The 25,150-nt window shown below is 35.5% G+C and overlaps 1 protein-coding gene across 9 annotated transcripts in view; it reads right to left on the bottom strand.

Moving 5' to 3' along the window:
* Positions 1 to 25,150, bottom strand: part of LOC149690648 (glutamate receptor 1-like) — an 83,480-nt gene that overhangs the window by 37,986 nt on the left and 20,344 nt on the right. For 4 of the 9 annotated variants that reach the window (XM_089870213.1, XM_089870212.1, XM_089870210.1 and 1 more), the window contains exons 1-2: positions 24,306 to 24,542; positions 7,496 to 7,648 (exon numbers count right to left, since the gene is read on the bottom strand). In XM_089870213.1, the coding sequence (XP_089726339.1) occupies positions 7,496 to 7,648; positions 24,306 to 24,402 (250 nt within the window). In that variant the 5' untranslated portion in view covers positions 24,403 to 24,542. Of the gene's footprint in view, positions 1 to 7,495; positions 7,649 to 24,305; positions 24,544 to 25,150 lie in introns of those variants that run through there. The other 5 variants (XR_016383776.1, XM_089870215.1, XM_089870211.1 and 2 more) reach the window with 2 other exon arrangements.

The raw sequence follows: 25,150 nt of genomic DNA, 5'->3' as shown, positions 1-25,150 counted from the left end.
TTCTGATTTCATTTGCAATTCAAAATTTGACCCCTCCACCCATCATAGGAAGAAAAAAAAATATATGCTAATATAAATTGCATTTACTGAAGGAACGAAGAGAAAAGAATGCGTGGGGCTAAAAATGGCGGCGGGAGATAGAAATTTAAATTTTTTCACGTTTTATATACTGATATTATTTGAGAAAATGAACTAAACTGATAAAGAAAAGAAACTACGTATTTGCTGTTGTCTTGGGGCTATTTCCTGAAATTCCTACATGAACCGATACGTGTAAGGTTGAATGATACAAACGCAAACAGGAATTTTAAATAAAATTTGGTTAAAGCTAGTCCTCAGAGAAAAAAACTTAATTTGATTTTTTTTTTTCGATGTAGCATTTAATTTATATTGAAACCGTGTGGTATAATAACAATATAAATAACACCTGTACCTTTTCGATTTGAACTAAAAGGGGATTATGACGCCTGCGCAGACTCGATACTTTTCAAATCGTGACTTAGTAAGTTAGAACTATACATAACTTTAAGTTAACAGTAAATTATAAGTTAAGAGTAGCTAACTGGTATTTTTCCCAAGTCTATATGCTTAAACAATTAGGCCTAATGCGTAATTAACTTAATTACTCAGACGTTCCTATCTTCTTTAATATCTTAGGAGGTAATCATTGTTTTTTACGCCATCTCAAATAAAAAAATAAGGCGTTTCTTTCCTTAACTTTTTCTAACTTCCTTTTTTTATTTCCGTTTTTCAAATTGAGTGAAAAAAAAACAAAAAAGAAAAATTAAATTTTCCAAAGAGAATTTAAACTAATTTAAAAGCTCGTTTAGACTAAACATTACATATAGGTACTTTAGACAGTCGTTTATATAAATGGGCGCTTCATAAATTATTCAAAAGAGGAAAAGGGTTTCTGTAGCCTTTGAAGTTACTGAAGATTGTAGGTAACGACTTTATAATATACTTTTGCTAAATCCACAATAACTATTCTCCAAAGGTAACTTGGTATAATTGACTTTCATTATCTTTAGTTGCGAGATAACACTTACGACATAAAGATTACGAGCTTCTTTAGATTGAATATTTTAAAAGCATTGTCAAGCAAATGGAAAAGGCCTAATGTTTCTTTAATTATGATTTATGAAGTTTAGTTAAAATGGGGACAAACAAACAAACAAAATTTGATTAGCTATTTTCCATTAGGGTGATAAGTATTTCCTTCATATTAAATAAATATTTTCTTCCGACGTCTGCACGTGGAGCGTATTACTTAGTCACGTGATTTCAATTCAAAATCAACAAATCTTCAAAAATTGAGCAACCAAGGCTTAAGGACGTTTTCAAAAATGATTGAAAAACAAGCTTTCAAACTTAAAATGTTATTTCTTGTTCGATTTTGACGTGTACGTAATTGGCCTCATTTCGAAGTTCGAATTGTAACTGTTTTATAGAAGATATTGTTACAATCTAGCCATATAATATTTCCCAATAACCCCTAAAAGCAAGCTAGTAGGCCTACAGAGAGACCAATAAAATGTTTACGATGCTTTTTCCTCTGATTCTAGCCGAAGTCAATAACTTCTAAAATAAAAATTGGGATATAAAATTCTGATCCGACATTATTAGACCATGTGATTTGATAAGAAAAAATAAACCTCATAAGACATAAAATAAAAGCCAGTCTTTTCTCTGTATCTAACAATAATAAGGTAGCCAAGCGTGGGCCCCAAAAATTTAACGATACCCAAGCCGAAACTAAAACAATAAAAAGTCTTAATAAACATTTTCCTTTTCAAGAAGAGATACGAAATGGAATAAGTGCTTTATACATCAGCGAAATAAAACACCGGGGAAACATACAATGAAAAGAAGAAAAAAAAATTCCCACAAAGAGAATAATGGACAGGACATTTTCCAACCTTAATACCTAACAATTTTACTGTTTTTATATTATTTTAAGGCAAGTATCCGATACCACGATGTATAAAAAACTTTTTGGCTTTCCTTTAAGACAGTGAATAGTGTTTAAAACGTGTGTTTTAAAAACGTAGAAGCCAACGAAAATGAGGCCAATAAAAAAAGCTCTCTCTCTCTCTTTCTGACTTTGAAGTACAAAAATTATTTTCATTACTTTGTGTGGGTCGGTGTGATGGCTTGGGTTTTAAGAGAGACTTTTACGAAAGATATTTTCAATATGAATGCCAAAATGTTTTAACTGTGTAGGCCTAATATTTTTTAAGGAAAAGATATTTCACGAGCCTGAATTGAACTTTAATTATCTAAGCCTACCACGTGACCTTCGTGAAATATTAAATCTCGAGGTTTTTAGCGCGTGAACCGATTACTTCAAATCAAATTTAATTAAAAAGAAATATATCTTATTGATGATATTTGTAAAGGAATTTATATATGGAATAAAACGGCAGACATTTGAAGCTCTCAATTTGTAGTGGTACTTATGGTTAGGGTTAAGTTTAATGTCTGTTTTGTTACGTTAGGTCTAACGGAGGTTAGTCTGTCGTCTGCTAGTGAAGTTTTCTAAGACTTCTAAACACCGTACGAAGCTCTTAGTAAAACTAAGCAATATAAGAAGATTTTCATGCAGCTATCATTGTATTTTTAGTGTTAACTATGGTTAGGGTTAAGTTTAATGTTTCTTTTGTTACGTTAGGTTCAACGGAGGTTAGTCTGTCGTCTGCTAGTCAATTTAGAAGACTTCTAAATATTGTGCCGCGCTCTTTGTAAAACTTAGCAAAATCTTTAAATTAAATCAAATTTAAATACCCCCTAAATTACGAACTATATAAAATATTTGAGTTAATGCATTTTTTCACTCAGAACTCAGGAGGGTTTGATCTTAAAGTGGGGGACAAGATCCTTAAAAGCATTTTAGAGAGAAGATGATTTCGACGTGACGTTTCCCTAGTACGCTTTATAGGGAGCGAGGAATTCCTTGGGTCCGTCGTCGCGTAGCCTTAACCGGGAACGGGACCCCGCGTATAATATCCTCTATCTCTTTCCTCCGCCATTTCCATGGCAGAATCTTCCCCCAGAAAAGGCATTCCATTGCCCGTCGAGTTTCTCCGGGAGAGATACCCCCGCCGAAAACGACCGGAGAGAGAGAGAAATGGGGGGAAAACCCCTTTATTAGATTATGGGACAGGTAGGGTTGCCATAGCGACGGCCCTGTGATTTGTTGGCTTTTCCCGTTTAAGGGAGGAGCCTATTCAATTTTTGGCAGAACCCTAGAGGGCGAAAATAGAATATTTTCTCAGCTTCAGAGCTTAAAGGGTCTTTGACACGAAAATCTAATTGAAAAACCGTGGTATTAAATTACCCTTAAAACTGTTGTAAATGTTAAGAAAAATGTAGGGTATGTTTTCGTGAACTAAATATTATTTTGCGAAATAATCAACGTCATTGGGTGAAAAATCACCTGATTTCTAATCAAAAAAATTGTATAAGTAAATTTAGGTTTAGTGATGTCACACTTAATTGCTCTACTTTTCGCATTAATTGGCATTTTCCCCTCATAATTATAGCCTTTGATTGGTTTACACGTAACCAAATCGTAAATTATTAACCTGATAACCCACAAAATATTTAACTATATAGTTAATTACGTACGCTTTAGTATTAATTTAAATCAGAACTGTCTACAATCTTAAATTGGTTTACTAATCACCAAAAACCACAGTTCTTCCAAATCGGTAAATAGAGAAGTAAAGTATGCTGCCACGGTTATTTAATTTTCAAATAAATTATTTTCCAACTACAACTTGAGCGAAAATCATGTCAGGGACACTTTTAAAGAGCTTGGCTCAAAAGAGGAGAGATAGGACTTCGGGACGGTCCAAAATGCCGCTCGATTCTAGGGAGCAAGGCAATCGAGTGGGCGAAGGTTTTGGGTGGGCGAAAGCCCTAGCGAGATGAGAATGACTGACCCGGATGCGAAGGTACTTGCGCAGGAATGTTCCTATTGGATGGTCCCCCCTTTCAACCCCCTCCTCTCCTCCCTCCCTTCATCCCCCAAAAACTGTGCCTGACGTAAAGGATCTTCTTACTAAAGCTTGGCGCGTTTTTTTTCTATTTTTTTACCAGGTTCCTAACTGCCGTTTGTTCATGCATTTTGAGGCAATGAAGCCAACTTAAGAATAAAATAGATTGAACGCGCATTTGAGCTTGAAATTTCAACACTTTCATAGCTTTCTACGTATTGAACCAGTTATATTGAACAAAGTTAGAAAGGTTAGATATTAAAAAGTTCTCGTGCAAAGCAAAAAAAAGTGCATTATTTTTTTTTTATCATTTTTGTAATGGAAAATCAAGCTGAATTGTCAGTATCTCTCGTAGAATAAGACTTAAGAGTCCAGCTTTGCACGTGCTGACATTTAAAAATGTCTTCAAGTTTGGCTCAGGAATCTATCAATTCTTGCTCTATATATTTTTTAAAAACTAGTTCATGATATGGGAAGAGCCGGAATAAAAAAAAATTGTTTAAAAATAATATCAAAAATTTACTACTGAAAAAAAAACCCCTGCGATTTTCTGAACCAAAAATAACTACGTTTTTTTTTTTCATTTTTGGGTGATAGGAATTTTAGGTAATGGTCTACTAGTATTTTTATTGCATATTTTTAAACTATTCTCATTTTAGATAAAAGGTTTTTATATTTTTTCAAGATAAAATATTTAAGGAATGTTTTAAAATTAAAATAGATTGAATGTTTTGGGGAAGCCTACATTTAGGGGCAAACGATCCCATGTATTCTCTACGAGCGCCTGTAGAAATGTTTTACCCGCAATACAGTAGTGTTTTGCGTGAAAGTCACCTTGTAGGCGGTGACTCAAAATTTCTCATCTTATATAATCTTTCTAGGAAAGTAATTTTAGTAAAAGAACCCGAGACATACCATAAATCAAGTTTAATTTTTCAAAATTTCGCATCTAATATCCCGAGAGATATCATAAACAGACTTTTCTAAGCCCTAGCTAGCTAGCTAGCACTTGTCAGGGTAATTTTCCTTATCATAATCCAGGGCCACCTTTTACCAAATTGAAAATATAAGCAACTTCCAGAAGTTGCTGTCTGTTACGAAAGATGATAAGCTCGCGCCTAATCTAAAGCCAAATTGGGAAAAATGACCGAGGGGGTAATCACTCAGTCGCAAGTCGGTTATGGGTTCTGCTTTATTTTATGACGATCTTCCCAAATTTCTCAAGATGAAAATAATGCCCCCAAATTTGTCAAAATAATAAACTACACTGATTACAACTATTCACTAACTATATTTCCCTTAATTATTCCTCTAAACCATCCCTAACATTTTCCAAGATCTTTCCTGTTTTCCGCATGAAAATTCTTACAAACCTTCGTGTATTTATTGTTATGATAAATAAATTTTCATGTTAATTACCATTAAAATTTACATTTATCCAAATATATCAATAGCTAATTTTCTGTTCATTATTAATTTAGTGATTAGCCCCTTGCATCCTGGCACGGTTACGGTATAAGACATGCAATTTTTTTCCACAGCTCCCCAAATTAAGCAAATGATGGATAGTTTATTTTGGGGTGGGGGGGTGAAAATCCCTCATCACACACACACACAATATATATATACACTAAGCGCTCGCCTCTCTGTATTAAAAAACATTCCCGGTGTATTTTCCTTGCCATACCTCATCTTTTGAAGCGCAAAACTTTTTGTGTCTAGGGCTATCCTTGGCTTTTGGTGGGCGCTTAATGCCGCTTAAGCGATGCGGCTATAAATCATTCTCGGTTGACTGCTTACCGCTCGATTTCTAGCTACGTAAAAACAAGTATTAATAACCCAACGAAACGGTATACAGCAAGCTAGCATCCCTTCCAAAAAAAAAATAATAATAACTAAATAGATAAATAAATAAATAATGGTGAGCTCAGTTTTAATAAGAACAGAGGATAGGAGATCTAGGTGAATAACTTTTTGCACGTGTGAAAATTTGAGATTTTGAGTAATTTATTTCCCTTATATGGCAACGTCATAGCCACCTTACCTTAATGGTATTCCCCCCCCCCCCTAAAGTGTTCTTTACTACAAAGTTGCCCCCAAAAGCAGGGGATACATGGTTATTTCTCCCGCAGTACCGAAATTACTCTATTATTAGCAGGAGTTTGTTTTATGGGAGTTACCATTTGAACTTCAGTGGGGATTGTGAGTTTCTGTTATTATTCATTATTTTTATAAATAGACTAAACTGTGGTTTATATTAATATAAATTCTATAAAATTTATGATTTAATATGTAAAATAGGTTCTATTAAATATTTGTTTCTAATTATTTTAAATTTGAAGTTTCCGAAGTTGATATTTTCAACATTTAAAACTATAGTCTAAACCCTCCTGTTTTCACCTTAATTTAAAATTGAAATCTCATTTGTTTTTTTGGTTTTGTTTTCATAGAAAATAAATTGTACGGGTCTGTAATTAACTTCACCATCAATTAACTCACTTAAGAAAAAGGGTTGACCGTTTAAGGAGTCGTCTTTGATGATATCTTCTCATCAATGAAGCTTTTTTGTTTAACCTGACGATGACATTATTAATTGCCTGGAAGCGTTAACCAAGGCCTAAAGTAAACTCGGTAATGTTTCGAGGCAGGGAAAAGCTAGCAAGACTCCTTAGTCCTGGCGTATTAAACGTTATTAGCTTTAAGACGCGCTTGGCTTTAGCTTTTTAAGCCTTCCTAGCTTGAAACTATCCGTTCTCTCTTTGGGTGGGTCGTTTGGTAAGCGCTATGTAAACATCGACGAGAAAATCACCCGCCATCCGCCACTCTTCCAACTTATAGAAGCTCTTGAAGTGGTGGATCCATTCTCAATCTCCTAAGCCTTTGCCTCTTCTGTTGACATTGGGACACTTCCCCCCCCCGCCTTGTGTACTTCCGCGGAAGGCTAAACGTTACTAGGAATATTTTCTACTTCTGATTTGATACGTGGCTAATATTATTACTCGCGAATTATTTGCCCAAGTCGCAGCTCTCAACTGATTTTTATGTTAATCAAGTTTTTGAATTTAAAGATTGAATATTCACAGGGATACATTAAATTTTAGAAGTGGGCATGAAGAACAGAGTAGTCTGAGCGCGTGTCAAAGTCCCGGACCCCCTTCCACAGGACAGGGGGGGTGTGAAAAGAAAGGCGGGTCATAGCGACAGAGGTAAAATGGAATTACGTATTTTTCGCCGTCCCCGTCAGTAACGTCATCAAAACGTAGTTTAAGTGAGCCAATAAGATAATTTAAACTTTTCGTTACGTGTTGGAGGGAGAGGCTTTATACTGGATAAGATTATGGGTGATTTTGAGTTGAAACATTTCTATGAAATTTTGCCATAAGGACCTCCCTAACAAGTTACAGTTTGAGTGTTTTTTTCGGAGTGTTATTCCTATTTGTTTTTTATGTTATAGCGATTTACAAAAGAAATAAAAAAATAGCAAAACTTTTACTTACGGACTCTGGATATTTTGAAGGCATCGTCGCTATCTATGACGTCCATGATGGGGTCAACTTTAAATCTGGCTTGGGTTTCGTTCGAATTGTGTAGGTAAATGGCGTACTTGAATGCGGTTTGCATTTCTTCCGTACCCGGTGTGAACACGGCTCCTAAGACAATAAACGACAAAGAAACAAAATCCCAATTAGTACTAATTGCATACAGTTAATTACTAATTAAATTAAACATTCTAAATTTAGAATCATATTAAAAAAAACAGAATGGAGAAACGAAACCCTTAAAAACCCTTCAAACGAGTTTCCATGAAATTTCCAGGTCATCCCTGGTTTACTACGTCTCTATATGACCCCTGACAGAACCCATCACAGTCCCTTGATACCAAAAACTATTAAATCTTACTAAAAAAAATCACCTAGGCCCTAGAAGTTTTCAAACTCAAAAACAACTTAATTAAAAAACGTCACTCAAACGGTCCTGCAATACCAATGCATTTGGTAATAAATATCACCAAGTTAAAAATAAGTAATAAAAAACCCTCTTCATCAGATTGGTTTACGACTCTTTTTTACGTTTATATTAAACAAAAAAAATACTACGATGTCATAATTCAAAAATTAAGATAAAAAAGGACAGCTTAGAGAGAATATTGTTATTAGAGCTATAGGGAAAAGGGGCAAATTTCGGAATAGCATCGGTTATCTAAGTTATTTTTACAAAAAGGCACACACACGTAGAAGGCAGCAAAGCGCGTGGTTTTATTCCATTGCACGAGAACAATATTTTACAGAAAAAGTCGTAAAAATATGCCCCCTCTTCCCTCGGTTTACAGTCGTAAAAATACTGTACAGAGCGTACTAACATGTTTAGTAGTAGATGAGATAATTGAAGAGTTTAGTAAGTTTTTTAATACTGTACATAGAAACATGGCTCCAATTTACTTATTAGTTATTTAATACGGTATTTCGATTAAAAAAGAAATAAATAAACCAACAATCTCATCTAGCCATTCTCGTTACAACCACTACCACCCCAGAAAAGCGATTTCACTGTTAAGAAGTTATAGAAAACCCCATATCCCTCCAACATCTATAGTTATTTTACCCAAGATTCCAAGAATAGCAGAAGCTAGTAGCGCGTGTAACCGAGGGGCTACTCACTCCAACAGTCCCCTATATCAATTACAGATTACGCATAATCATTTTAGCGCAGGTAATTTAAAGATTTGGGGTAATTCCTTTAGTACAGTCAAAGGTAGAGTCATATAAAGCCGAGTGAATGTCCCCTCGCGAGCTTGGTATAGTGTAAGAGATATAAAAATCTCTTTTGTTTATTCTCCCTATCATAACTTACTGATAAAAGTAATAAAGTGATGCGAGTGACGGCTTTTTTCCAACTAGCCTAAGCCCAGCAGTTAGAAAAGAAAACCATACTAAAATTTCAGGGGTGAAGTGGAGGAAAGGCATCAATAACAATAAAGTCAACTACTTTCAAGGTATAAAAACAAAAACAAATATAAAATCAGGGAAATATAATAAACATTTTTAGGGACGAAATACGGTTCTGCCATGAAGAGTTTATGAGCGACGATTGGTTTAATTTTTAATAACTTGACCTTGTGACGTAATAAAGGTCAAGGTAGTTTTCCATGGGTACTTTCAATGGAGTAAACTTTGTATCAGAGAGATAATGAAACTTGGAGAACTCTAGGTTTCCTTAAATATTGCTCCAGGGTGGCAGACTAGCAGTAGACTTGCCCCCCATTGACCTAACCTAACTTAACCTGATTTAAACCTAACACTAATCACAATGGGAGTCTGACTTATTCCCTTAACTAAGACTAAGCTCAAATACAAGGGGCTAATCATAATCACTCTTTTATATATTCTATGTTGACCAATTAAAGTTTAAGTGCCCCTCGGTAAAATATAGATTATTAAATAACTCAATTTTCTATAACATTTTCGCCCATTAAAAAATGACCTACTTTAAATCCAAACCAATTATTTCCAAATCTACATATTACATTTCCAATGTTCCATTGTAAAATGAAATAAAAAAAATCTTAAAATAAAAAATTTAAATTCCCTTTCCAATTAAATCTCTAGAAAGAATAAAGATTTAAAATAAAGGAACGGAAAAAAGGTTCCTTCGATTACTAATTACCATGATTTTTTTTATTTAATTTCATACTATTTTTTTTTTTTTTCAGGAACCAAGGCTTGGGTCGTAAAAGAAAAAAAGGAAGAAAAATCATGAGGCATTTGAGCACGAGGATTTCAAAGAGAGGGATTAAAGTTCGGGTCACCGAGCGCGTTCACGTTGCAACTATGACGCCATAAATGCAACTGGAGTGGTACAGAGGGTAAAGGTCATAACAGGGGTCAAACGAAACTATTTCTCCACCGGGGAATAGCCGTCAAAAGCTTGAAGGAAATTTTTCGAATGCTGTGCACCATATAAAATAAATTCAAGCTAGACTTGACACGGAATTTTTCCGATTTCTACGTACAAGTCGTACAAGCTCCCTTCGCTAAGCCTAACACGCTTCGTCTAGCACTAAAACATTTAATGTTGCTGCTATTTCCCCTAAAAAAAATTATTTCATTATACTTTATCGCTTCCTAACTTCAAGGAATTAAACGCAACTTGAGTTGGCTACTCGAGGCAGTGGTTTCCTTAAGTTTTAGGCTAAAAAACTAATCAAATTTTAGGCCTAGCTAGACTCACAACTAGATAATAAATATATTGAAAAAACTAAACTAAAAACGTGAATTAAATAAATATATAAATAAACCAAATCTACAAAGGCTGGTTTATTTATTTCAAATTCCAAAAAATAAAATGTCTTAAACTCAAAAGTATATAAGCATAGGCCTACCTTTTTCTTATCTAATAAGTTATAACCCAATATGAAAACAACCGCGGGAAAAGTATAGATAAGTGCGCGATAAAAGGAGCTTAGAGAAATTTCCTCCCCAGTTTCTTAACTTTAAACCGCGCTTCAGTGTTGCCAGTAACATTTGATGTTAGAGCATCTCCTGAAGGTTTGGAATGCTAAATGAATGATCACATGTATCAAACAAAATTCTTCGAAAGCTTTTCAACCCATCTGTTGTCATGATAAACTTATGCTGTTGTTTATAGGGGTTGAATTGCACGAGTCGCAAATGACTGGCAACACTTGCAAACACCCAGGGTATCGAATAAGATATTCATTCCCGCGTTTTACTAAAACACGTGCATGCACTTTCAAGGTAAGCATTGGCGCGCGCAAAATGTAAAAGGGCGGGAAAAAACTCAATATTATAGATAACGGTCCCATGCCACTACTTCCTCCCGAAAGTTCCTGATGTAAAAAATAAAGGGTTACGGATAAAAAAGAGAGAGAGGGGGGGAACATTTCCGGAAAATGAAAAATATCGATCAGCCATTTTGTAAAAACAGACATCGTTATGTTATATTTTATTTTACAGATTTACCAGCGTTGCACGGAAAAAGAAAAAGGACGTAAAAAACGGCGTTGAGCAATTTAAAATACACCTCAAACCTAATCGTCGGGAATAAAAAATTTTAGACCTAAATACGCAACACTTCCTAGCTCCCTCTTTCCGTATTATATTATATTTCTTCCCTGAGATATACTGTATGTTTGGTTACAGTCTAGGATTGGATGACAAAAATACAGGGCGTTTCAAAAACATTGTAGTACCGGAGTAACAAGTGCACGCTCTATGTAGTAGGATCAATTTTGAGACGAAAATGTTACTTCTACGACTGATTTTGCCCCTTAAAGGACATCCTAACGCAAGTTGTGATTGTAGTGTTTAATGGGTGACCCCCCTTAACACAATTTAATGACATTTTGTAACTTAAATTAAAGGGGTCATTCGTAAAACACACTTGTCACTTGGGGCCAAAACGGTCATAAAAATTATACATTTTCGACTAAGAATTGATTTCCCATGGAACCAAATGCATTTCGGTCCTACAGCACCAGCCCTTTATGGAATATCACCCTGTATACCTTAGATTTGATGGCTAAACTGAAGATGAAATAGTTTCGTAAACGGTTCTAAAGAGGGCCAACCAACAAAGTAACTCTGCGACATTCAGCTATAAGAAAATACATAAATCGAAAACCATTAACAGAACAGTTTCTCGGCATCTTCTAAACGGTTTTACAAAATCTGTAACCAAACTAAACCTCAAGTGAATATAAAACTTCTCCTAGACCTCATCCCATTTCGAAAACCCAACCAAAACAGTTCACCATCCCTTAAAAACCGAAACACACACACGCCACAAGTCATGAAATTTACACTTTCCAAGCCTGAATCTCATATCATAGGAAGAAACCTCGTGAAATTAGACGTTAGCTGCTATGGGAGTCTGGTTTGGTATGGTATGGTATGTTAGCTTGGGGTTCTGGAGATTCCTTTTATTATCGTAGACGGTCGGGAGCGAGCGAGCGTGGCGGCCGTACACCAGAGCTCGACCGGCAAGCCTAACCCACGAGAACGCGGCTAAGATCCTATCCCCCCCCCCACCGGCCTATAACTCCGTTCAGAGGGTAATGGTCCGAAACGAAGGCAAAACTAGAAAAGCGGGAGTGCGAAAAGCCAGATACAAGTTGATGAACGCCATGCCACCAGACGTTAAAACCCAATGAATAAAGCCAAAGCCTCAATTCCCTTATATCCATGTTCAACTTGTTCCCTACTTAACCAGTATTAAATGGGACCCCACGAATTAAATTTAGGGTTGGCCGACTTCATGATGGCGGGAGCTGGAACCCTTGTGCCAATATATTCCCTTGTTTTTATAGAGGCAACGAAAAACGCGCTAGATAAGGGGGGGGGGGGGTTTCAGTATAAGGTATCGGACATTAATAAAAGAATTTCCTATTACGAATCTATCTATCCTATACCTTGCTTTCAAATCAGGAAAGTGTCCGACTAAAGATGGGCATTTAAGGTTTGGTTAAGGTTTGGTGGAGGGTGTGTAGCTACGGCGATTATATTAAAAGAGATTTTTTTTTTAAGCGCTAGACGTATCTTGGTTTTGGTTTTACTTATTGCATAACAGGATATAAATTTAAGTATAAATCTGTTTTCGCAAAGGTTTAGATGCTTCTTAGGTCTAAACAAGAACAGGGGAACCAAGAACACACAAGCCGAAAGCCGTCCTCTGGGTTATTTCACTCGCTCCAAGAAACGACGCCAGACGGAGCTCGAGTTCACTAAATAGGGGTGCGGGAGGATAGGCGACTCGCGCTAGCTGCCTCTAGCGGTGGTTTTCGACGCGAGGTAAATAACCCAAGAAGGAGACTTTCCCCATGGTTTATACCTCCTAAAAAGTAATTTGAACCGTTGCGTTGTTTTTGGTAGAATTAAGGCGCATGTTTTCACGAATTAAATGGTTACGTTTATTGGGGTATGGCAGTGGCTTAATTTGCAATGCCATCTTTCGTTAGAACCCGTATACAATTCACCGGAACGAAATTTGCCCGCAATGTTGCATAAAGTCAGCTAGGTTAAAAACTATATACCATAGATTTGTACTGGTACAATCCCTTGAGGGCAACCCAAAACGTCAAGCTTAATGGGATGCAAGAAAACTTTCCACTCTAAATTTATAATTCAAAACCGACCGTTAAAACCTTAAGGGGGAATCGGTGGCGACGTCTTTTCCTGGCAAACAAAACAAAACTTTAGTGGATTACTGCTGGGGCTGAACTTTAAGCCTGCATCAAAACTTGTTTATAAAGTACAAGGTATATACGGTTAAAAGCCCGATCTATCTTCCTTAAAAGTCAACTAAGGTACTATTCGTTAAGACTTGAGCTTAAAACAGGACATTTTTAAGTATAGGAAACACTTGTTTTGTTCTTAATTCCTTAATTTGTAATCGGGATGAATACAAGGCAAGCAAAAGCCAAAGTTTCTGCATGGGGGAAATGGGTAATGAAACATAAATCTAGAACTGGTGACAGTCGAGGTCACAAAGGTCAAAAATAAGTTTGAATTAAACTTTATCAAACAATAATAAACACTATATGGGTTGAAGGAGCAATGGCCAGCTGGAAATGTAACTGTAAGAAAGTTAACATTGTCTTCAAGTCGAATTGACCTTTGTCCAACAATACTATAAATACTGTGGGTCGAAACAGGTACCAATTTAGAAACTGGGCTTAAAAATTCGGCGCAGATCTATAGGACTTCTTGGACGTCTTTCACTTATCCTGACGCAAAGAAAAACCTCTGCTGAAATTGATCTGAATTACTTCGGTTTCAATCAGGTGGTCAACAAAATAGAAAATAAGCTTTGATATAAAAATAAAAATCAATTATCACTTTCCCAATTGACCATGGTATAGTTTATAGTATGGTATAATATTACCAATTAACGTATAGAGGTGGGCAACCCGACACCGATTGGTAACCGATAAGCGGACATTAGCGATGGGTATTGTATATGGGAGCAAACAACTCTTTCAGTCGAACGTTGGTCATGAATCAAAGTGCTGTAACAAGCCAATAAGTCGGAAACGACAGTGAAAAAGAAACCTTCCCGAACCTCTTCCGCTATATATACATACATATATTCCCAAATGACAAAACGTGACCCATCATGAAAAGATACAGCGTATTATGTTACTTGAAATCTTGGTATATTGGATGGTTTAAGTATTAAGTGAATGATGGTTTTATTATTGTCGATTTCTCTCATTAAAAGTCTTATTAATTTCCCCTAATTATTTCTCAACCATTTCATCTACTAACCCTGGTTATAGAGCGAAAATCGATGTATATGAAGCGGGAATATATAGTAACAAAACGCGAAACGCGTGTCAAGATAAGAGATCAAGGCTCGAGCTACCGTACATACATGTACGGCCCTAATGTCAGTCTAATTCCTTGGCTTCTATGAATTCGCCCTCAAATTGCGCTCTAGACTGCACCGACTGTGTCCGGAACTTACTCTGGCACTCTCACTCCATCGAGTAATATTCCCAAGGGAGCAGGGAGAGCAAAACCCAGGGTTACTATAAGGGGTTGCTAAGCTATATTCATTCACGTGCTTTTATCGTCGTATAAGTTCAGAGTCATCTAGCGTCTTTAATTTAGAGGAGAAACGTTGTAAGTAAACTCGTAAAAACCTTAACCTTTGAACGCGCAAAATTTCAATTTATAAGTAAAATAGTATTTGTATCACTAGCCTAAATTACCATCGAATCACGTGACATTTCTGACAATAAAGGCACGCGCCAAATTCAAAATCATTTCCAAGGCTTAATGAATTCGTAATACACGAGACACTAATGCCACGAGACAATTCCGTAAAGCGCGCGAAATTTATTCCAAATTTCAAACAAGGCTTAACGAAAACATATTTTCGCAAGTTTCCTATCTTGATATCTTCTAGCGGATTTTAAACAAACATTAAATTTAACTTTTGAAACTGGTACAATTAAACTTCAATTTAAAGTCGTGGGAATATCGTCTGATTATTGCGATATGTAGTTTGAAGTAGTTACCATAAATTAATACAGTCGAACCTAACTAAGCCTTTGCAGCGAATATGCACTACGTAGATGAGGAATAAGAAGCGCAAAACGGGGGATGGTTGGCAATCTTGGGAATTCCCCTGAGAGATATTTTCCCTGTACATGCATGCTTCCTCTACTATGTACTATCTCTCCTTTCACCTATGGAAGCCTGTACACCCATCTAAGCTCAGCTTCTACACTGAAATTTACTACCTAGAAACGTTAAACCATATCCCCCTTCATTCAGTTATAGTCAATGGTACCTTACACCGTGAACAAGCTTAGGGAGACCAATTGTATCTCTACGCTTATAATCTCAGGTAAGATTGACCATGAACATAGTTACTATACAGTCATCCGCCCAGTTCCGGTAGGAACCCGGGAGATACCTCTAAACGGAAATGAATTAAAATGAAGTTAATAAACTTCTTGGAAATTAGAAGTATGTCACGTTAAATCGCTACATTTAAGGATAACTAAACTAAACCTAACTTAACACATCACGAATACTATGAGAGTCAGGCTGCCATATAAATAACTGATGCAAACTGAACTACCATCAGAGGTCAACAGTTGCAGTGGGGTAACTTATTGATACTTGCAACTTCGCCATAAAGCTCTGGCCAAAACTTTAATTAACCAATGTAGATACCAATACCGATATCGAAGTTTTACTGGAATCGATACCGATTTAAACCGATTATTTAACCCAATCAAACCAATTTTTACCGATTATCAACCGACATATCGGTTGGCGCTCATCACTATAGCCCGTTATATTTAAAATATAAGTTTAAATTACGAATGAATCATTTGATCATTTCTAGCTCATTGACGTCGACGGTGTAAGGTATTAAAAAGATGGAGAGGTATAGAAAAGACGAGTCGGCCGCGTAATTATTGCTAGCGTATGAACTACCATTTTAATGGTTGTGTCTCACTGATACAGAAGGTTAATGGAAAGGCCGTGTAAGAGTGTACCCCCACGACACAAAAACGCTATATATTTTTCTAAATGACTGCTCGACTTAGGCCTTCTTCCCATACACGCATCCAGGACTAGCATCTCGTAGGGGGAATTTTGGGTAAAAGTAAAAGTAAAATGCAAATGGAACCACCGGGAACCAATGACATTACCAAAAGGTTTTAAATGACGTCAGACCCCGCGGTATTTTAAGCGATTTTACGCTATTTTACGTTAAGCCTTGGCCATTGGATAAGTTAGAGGGGATAAAGCGTAATTTTTATACGAGTGTCAGAGACATTTGCGAAGGCAATTAGGAATGGGTTCATCTCTATTCTGCTTTTAAATAACTTTTCCCGGAAAAATTGTACAGTCGTATATGGAAATTTCCTTAATGTCTATAACGAACATTGGCCATACGAGCGCAGACTTTTAGATTTTTAGACCATATGCAAATTTTTCGTTGACGTTTGCTCGCTTCATTCGATCTAATGGTAAAGAAAGTTCAATGAACTTTGTTTCACTAAAACATCAAATGCACGACGTAGGTTCTCCCAGGTAACGTGAGAACCCTTTTTGAAACGTCATAATTGCAATTAACCCTAAAAGTAAAAGCGACAACACTACGACGCAATCTCTCATTAAGAAAACAGAAACCATAAAAGAAAGCCGTTTTATATTGCGCTGTAAAATCGTATCATAAACCTCTTATATTTTCCAATTTAAGCTTGCAGAAAGCGCGGGAACCCCGGGGAAGGAAAAATATCACATGGGTGATGAGAGGAAGAGTGGGGGTTCATAAGAGTGTTTTCGTCAATTAATTTAACGACTGCAAAGATGGGTGCCTAAGATATACGCCAACTGTGAAACTGATGACGAATAAGTGCAACCATGTGCTCCTTCAAAAAGAGAGCTTCTCCCTAACTAACTAATTTCAATCCAAAACTTTTCAGGATCGCTAAAGTAACACCAAGAAGTGATATCTAGTTTATTAGGGAGAAGATGCCTAAGTATTCGCGCACCATAGTCCCAGTCCCCCTTTAAAAATACAAGGGGGGACGTAAAAGGAGGCCGGGCTATTTCGCCTCTCCTCAGTCGGAAAATATGACTGTAATTTTCGTCATTAGCGTCGCGCTGACGTGAGTTTTCAAGAATCAATGAGATGCTGGTTGTAATTTTGAGGCGGTTATTAACTCCGGACAGGCTACGTTTGGACTGGAGATAAAGCTGGAAGCTGCGGCGAATTTATACCTTCTCTCTAATAAACTAGATATCACTTCTTGGTAACACTACTTTTATTGTTAATTACGTTTAAAGGTACCATAACAACGCGCCGTTACTTTCCCCGTATTGTAAACTGATCTTGAAATAAAACTACGCGAAGAACAATGAGTTTAATATAAGCTTACAAGCAAAGTTAAGAGAGAGGGGGAGTTTTGAAAATAAGGGTTAAGAATAATGGCTGGAATAGTCCCGGGTTTTAACTACCATCATACATTTTAATAGGGATAATGGGGAACAACCAACGCATCCTGAAATTTTATACCATACTGACTACTTTATCTTCAATGGGGATTAACATTATGGTATTACTCCGCTGTAAGGTATCCTTTATTATCATTTAAGAGTGTGGGTTTTCTCGTCTCTCCTCTTTGCTTTATACCAACAATGTTTGTTTGGTCATTAAATTTTAAGATCAGGTTAGGTAGGAGAAGTTGCGTTTTCGACCTTTTGAGACGCTCCTAAGTATATCTTTCTAAACTATAAGTTAACATCTTGACGTGTTAGCTATAGCGCTTATGACTAAGTTCTAATTGCGATTGCCTAAAATTTTAATTTCGCGTCACAACTCAGACCTTGATGGCATATTAAAGTCCATTCTAGAATGGTTCTTCTAATTTTACTTGAAAGATTTAAATAAAATAAAGATTTTTTTGGAATCTACAATATTAAAGATGTGAATATTAAGATAAATTAATAAAATAAAAATAAAACAATTCAATCAGAACTTGTAAACGGTTTTCAATTAGGGTAAAAGGTCATAGCAGCCTGTAATTTGTCTCTTACTTTTAGGTTTACGATTTACTTTGAGGGTTTAGAACCTCAGGTTTGTAAAAAATGAAATTAAATGCCTTAAGGACATTTTAGTACCTACATATTTTAGAATTTTTAATTCTTCTCTTTTAAAATTCTGAGAAAAAAAACCATAATTTTCAAAAGACCTTTTGGGGTTTTTTTACCCCCGGGGGGGGGGTGTAATCTAACGCGCTTGGCAAGCTTTAAACAATGAATGGTACGCGAACTTTACTTTTAAAAGAGCTTTTTTCTTTTAACCCTTTGTTAAACCATGATATGTATGTAACGGGAGGTAAAGCTTTCATCAGTGAAAAAAAGGTGACATTCACTTAAGTATGCACAGTTTAAGGTCCTTCAATAATTTTAGTTAACCATTGAGTTAAAGCATAAGTTTATAAGATATGTTCCTTCCATAAGTTTGTCACGAAGTGAGGGGGGATAGGTCATAGATTCGAGGCATAGCGACGCCTAGTGATGCTCTGTCAAAGGCTTAGAACAGACTAAATTATTCCATCAAACCCCAAGAAAACCCAACCACACTTTGCATATAATTTAAAACTTGGGCTCGTTAGGCCCAAAACCTCATAGAGACAATCTGAATCTTTGCAGTAGCTTCATGACCCTATAGTCAGCTTTGGAACATTATTCTAAATGATCCCCAATACGCCAAAAGAAATTCAAGGAAAACACCGGAAACCCATTTGACTTTTGTAAGACTCATATATAGACAATCCCCATTGGCAAAAGAAAAAAAGACTGAGTAAGCGAGAGAAGAGAGCTGGGGGGGGGGGGAAGAAGATAGGATCATAAGATCGAAGGACGTCAAGACTAATCGGAATAAATGGTAAAATAGTCCTAGAAAGAATTAGACGAGCATTAAGAGTGTGTGTGCTCCTAGCTGATATTGATGGAGAAGCTCCCTTAGATCCCCCTAGAAAACGAGAGCGAGAGAGAGAAACCGAATACCAGAATCACACGAGCAAATATTAGCATTCTTAATCACCTGAAAGGAAAGCTAGGTTCTTTTTAAGTAAAAGAAGAAGAAAAAAAATAAATTAACGTCTAAGAAAATTTTAGAATCGACGTAAAACTTTTCTAGGTACTATCTTGGAATGGGTGTAAGTTACTTGTATTTTCTATGATAAATTCAACTCCTTTTAAGACTGATTCGTTATTTTTTTTCTTTTTCTCTCTCCTGAAATTTAATCTTTTTAAAAAAAGAAAAAGCCTGGCTGGCTGGCTTAGAGTTTTACCAGATCACGAGGAGCAATTATTGAAAATTTGAAAACTGCCCTGCACCACTTTTATTTCGCCCGGAGCCACAAAATTTTAAGGAGAGATTTTAAGGAAAAGAGACGTCATAATTCAGTCTTTTTGGGCTGACAGTGTTATTGTTTGAAAAGATTTTCTCTTTTTTTTTAGTGGAGGCGTGAAATCCCCCTGAAGCTTCTAACATCTTTAAAGGTGTTGTAAATAGTTTAATTTATATGAAATAATACGAATTTAAATTTTGGTCAACACTAATGTTATTTTGTAGAATTTTCTCAAAAATATTTTCTTATTTAAGCCAATTTTTTAGAAACATGCTATTTGGTAAACAAAGTAATCACTTCCTTATTTGACCAAAATTTGCAAAAATATTTTAAATTAGTTAAATTTGGCCAAAAAAATTCCTTAATTAGCAAAATTATCCAAAATTTGGCAAAAACATTTCCTTATTAAGCTAAGTTATGCAAAAATATTTCCTTATTAAGCTAAGTTATGCAAAAATATTTCCTTAATTAGCTAAATTATGCAAAAATATTTCCTTAATTAGCTAAATTATGCAAAAACATTTCCTTAATTAGCAAAATTTGACAAAATTAATTCAGAAAACTTACACAAAAGCTTGTTCTTAATTCAAAGTATTTCGCTATCAAATCAAGCCTTAAAACAGAAGAAAAATTTCTAAATTGTCGACAATTCCTTTCACTTTTCCTTTCAAAACTTAAAACCTTTTTTTCTATCCCGAAAGATTTTCTTCCTTACTTTCCCGATTAAACATTTAAAAAGATTAGAGATTGAGGGAGAGGGGGAGAGAGGGAGAGAAAAGAGAGAAAAAGGAAAGTACCCACGAATGTAGAAGCGTGTTAAGGAAAAGCCAAACGGTAAAGAAACTTAATTCATTTCTGCGCTTCAAGCGACTCTATACCGTTCCTTCATATTGAGTCTCTCTTCCTTGACAAGTCTAGCCTAGCCCCCCCCCCCCAATTCAAAAATGATGGTAAGGATGAAAAAAAATGTTTAACTTTGAATAAAGAATAAACGCCCGAGTGGTTTCAACTTTGATAATAATATTATACAGAGTGTTCCAAAAAAAAAAAAAGAAGTGGTACAGGGGATTTCGTGGCCGATTTTGAGTCGAAAATGTAACAAAATATGACATTTTACCTCACGAACCACCGTTTACGAGTTACTATTAGAATGTTTTATTTAAATTAGCATCGTCTTTTAGTTTATTATGTTAAATTTAAGGGCCATCCCTAAAACAATTCAATCCTAAACCAGGGTTATAAAACTTTTATATTGAAAATCCCTGACTTTTCCAGCTTATCCCTGACAATTTTAAGGTGTTTACCTGGGCCCACACTTCATAATTACACCTGGCCGATATTTAGTATTACTCGAAGCATACTTTGATAAACCATACAAAATCTCTGACTTTTCAGGGTTATCCCTGACAATTTTAAGGTGTTTACCTGGGCCCACACTTCATAATCACACCTGGCCCATATATAGCATAACACGAAGCATACTAATTACTTTGATAAACCATACAAAATACCTGACTTTTACAGCTTATCCCTGACAATATTAAGGTGTTTACCTGGGCCCCACACTTCATAATTACACCTGGCCGATATTTAGCATTACTCGAAGCATAATTTGATAAACCATACGAAATCCCTGACTTTTTCAGGTTATTCAGGTTCCATACGAACCCTGCAAAAGGTATTTCTTTGAAAAAAATTAAAACTGCTCACAGAAGATACCATTTTTGACTCAAAATCACCCTGTACTACGGTCCCACCCAAGGTCCTACCATCATTTTTGAAATGTAATGCCCTGAATAAAAAGAAAAATTTTTTCTTAAGAATCTATCTTACTTTGAATATCATTTTAATATTATTATGAAATTTTAAATTCTCTTTATATAAAGGCATTGAAGTTTAGTCTAATACGAAAGGAACTAAAATTATGTTTGTAAACCCCCAAGAGTACAACATACATACATACATACATATCAAAGTTATCGTATTTTAGCATAATTCTTAAAAGGAGATAACCCAAATGAAAATGTTTATCTAAAGTATTTTGTATAAATAAACAGATTCGAGAGGTTGTTCAATAGTTCCAACGTAGACTTTTATGTAAATTAAAAGTCTACTTTCTTACTAAAGAAATTCTATGCAAAATATTATTGAATGTACAAACATGGACAGAGAGCGCTTTGTCTACGCATGAGCAAGTAATTTAGATTAGCATTAACCAGGGTTCGAAAAAAAACAAGCCCATTTTATTTTTGGGTTTTTATATTTAGTAGCAATTGTTATTCAAAAGTCACTACTTAATAATAAAAAAGCTTAAACTATTCCATAAAAAATTATAAATATTATTAAATAATACTTTTTAAGTTGAAACAACAAATATCTTAAACTATCTCCATTAAAAAGAAATTATTTAAGCATTTAAATTAATAAAAATTGAAGATTTAAGTGATTGGTTTTATTAAGTGGGTTTTTCTATGGTTCATAAGATACGTTCCATAAGTTTGTCGATGGAGCTTGTCATGAAGTGACGTAGGTCATAGATTCGAGGCAAAGCGAGGGAGGCCTTGGCTTTGGCGCTGTCAAAGGCTTAGTACAGATTAAACAGGAAGATGGAAGTCCTGCAAAATTAATTAACCGAGTGTAGGACTTCAATTCTCGCTTGTCGTTCTCGAACTAGCTAAAGCTGTAAGTCTCTAACATTACGAAGACTATAGGAAATGTCATACTTATGGAACATATCTCATAAACTTATGGTAAGAAATAAATGAATTAATTTCAAAGTCCTTGGCGTGTAACCAAAGGTTCATAAGTTCATAACAAAACGATTTCATCATTCATATCTATGGCTCGGCTCCTTTCAAAACCAGGGAGGGCATTTGCGTGACAGAGAAGGTTCGTGATAGATAGTCAAGTACAACTTTCCGTGGCGTATCAATCCGTACGAGAGCGAGAGAGAGCGAGCGAGTTAGCGCCTAAGGCTTGTTTGACTTGAGAATCCATTAGTCCTTCCTCTCATCTGCATAAAGCTCGATAAGCCTTGGTTTGTACACCCCCTCCCTCCCCCCAACCTCCTGTTCCAAAAGATGTATCCCTATCGCGTACACTCTTTTCTGCTAAAAGAGATACTCAACTTACACACGCACTTTGGATATGATAGGGCATCTCGAAAAAACCCCTCAAACCCACTAAAAATACCCCAAAAAGGATGATGGTTACGTTGTACAACCAAGGGTGAGGATGAGGGTTGGTGGCGGACGGGTACTTCTTAACGTGTTTGCTAAAGATCTAGGTTCTCAAGAGCTTGCCTGAATGTGAGGGATAGTAAGAGGATGGAGAAGCTAAATGAAGGTGGTTATAGCAAACTAGGAAGAACTTTCTTTGCCAAGGTTTCGTGGATGAAATACACTCAACAAGTGATGGGTTGGAGGAGATATTACGGGGAGTTGACACAGATTTTTCATTTATTTCAAAATTAGTTGATGTTTTCCGCGTTCACGTGATTTTTTCCCTGATCATTTTAGGTCAAAGGTTGACTATACTAACGGTATTTTAGTTAACGAATCAGGTTATGTTTTAAAACATGATCATCTAGGCAACATTTCAACTACCCTGACCCCTTTGACTATTTCTGAACTTTCCCGGAGTATCCCTTAACCCTTTGCCTCATTTTCAACTATTCCCTTAACCTTTTGCCTAATTCTTAACATTCCCTGATTATTCCCCTAACCTTTTGCATAGTTCTTAACATTCTATGACCATCCCTGATCCTTTAGTCTAGTTCTTAAATTCCCTAACTTCCCAGTAACAGATTTTCCCTGATCCCTGAAATAACTAGCCCCACTTTAATTCACGTTTATTAAACAAGGTATCAAAATACAGCGTAATTAGATATAATCCAAGGACCGCCTTTCACACAACTGATAAAACATCAAACAATAACATCAATTCCTTCCTAAGATGATTACAAATTATTAATATAACCAAATCCAACCTGCACTTAATTATCTATTGATATGACACCCAAAATGATATTAATTTAATCACGTATCGTTTTTACTATATCCTCTCTTGAAAAGGTATCTATTATACAAGGATGTAATTATACCAGGGAAGCACAGAGTGAAATTAACAACAGACGGAAAGAGAGAGAGAGAGAGAAGAGAGATAGAGCTTGGGATTTCGAAGGCAAGAGAGCTCTACAATCTATTAGATAATACCACGGACGACGTGTTTGTCTATAGGCCCTAGTGCTTTGAAACGTTACCTCAATTTAACCTAAGGCATTGATTAAAATTTTCAAACCACTTTATAAGGTAATTTGAAGGGTGGGTGGCCTATTTGTTAAGTATTAATTAAATTTCAGATGATTAAGAAAAAAATTATTTGATCTAGGTTGGGATTGTATTATTTAAATTAATTTATTTAAGTGCTTGGAACTTGTAGTTGCTAATTACTAATTTAAATTGGGTTTTAAATGTCATACTTTTAATTAAAGTAAAAAAATGTTTGATCTAGGTTCATAGAATTGTATTATTTAAATTAACTTATTTAAGTGCTTTAACTAGTAGTTTCAAATTACTAATTTAAATTGGTTTTAAATGTCATATTTTTAATTAAACTAGAACCAATTTAAATTAATTGCCGAATAAATACTAAATTAAATATTAGTGAAGAAAAAATGAAATGGATTAAATTAGTAGAATTAAAATATTGTTTCTGTAGTATCTTCATTCCACAACAATATTAATATAAAAATTATTATTAAATTTACTAATTTTATATTAATCAAAGTTAATTACTAAAATATAATCAAGCGATATAATTTAAAATGCAGAATACATAACATAAAAAGGATTTCAATAAATAAATACATACATAAAATTAAAAAGTTCAAAAATGATTCTTACCAATAGGAATTTTGTCAGGTAGTAGGTGAACCGAATTTACAAAAACACTCAAACTAAGAAACAAACTTTGAAATTTTAAATACGTCATCATTATCATCACGACTATATATTATAGTTATATTTTTTTCTCTTTTAAAATTTTTTAAAATATTAAACTTCTCGAATTAAATCCTAATAAACCCTAAGTTTAATTTAATTTATAATTTAATTTACAGTTAAACCTTAACACTATCAACTTTTCGTTATTGATATGATATAATTTAAATCTATATAATTCTTTTTTTTTTGCGTTGGGAAAGGGGGGAGCGTGAATTAATTATTCATATTAAACATATTAATATTTTGGATAGAGAGAGATGAAAAATGACAGATATTTAAAAAAAACTTAAAAACTGTACTAAAATAAGGACATCAAATGTAAACGGGCCATCCTTGGGTCCGCGCGGCGGCAACGTCTATAAGCGACTTTCTCAGAGGCAGTACTGTTACGATCTCCATCTCACAAAATCTCGCGAACTCTACCATTCAAGGCTCAGCGCGCGCTCTCTCTCGTCTAGTCTAGTCTCTCTCCCGCTCTTGAGCCTCCGATCTCGCGCTTCTCCTTCATCCCTCTCCATCCCTGGGAAGATGCTGCTAGAGCTATTTTGCCCATCCGAGACTGCGCCGTTAAAGGCAAGAGGCGGGAATTCCCGCAATGAGGAGGCGAGGCTGAACGGAGGCTAAAATATACGGTCTTTTCTCTCTTCAGAAAGGGGTACACTGGAACAGGGTACAGGGTAGCGGTTGAAAAGCCAAGGCTTACGGAACTTTATACGTATTATTCTACAATAGTTAAGGTACGGGTC

Source organism: Phalangium opilio, unplaced genomic scaffold, assembly GCF_054372755.1.
Source record: "Phalangium opilio isolate 3A_F unplaced genomic scaffold, DU_Popi_V2 ptg000031l_1, whole genome shotgun sequence".
NCBI classification, from domain to species: Eukaryota; Metazoa; Arthropoda; class Arachnida; order Opiliones; family Phalangiidae; genus Phalangium; species Phalangium opilio.
This window is presented reverse-complemented; position numbering and strand designations above follow the sequence as displayed.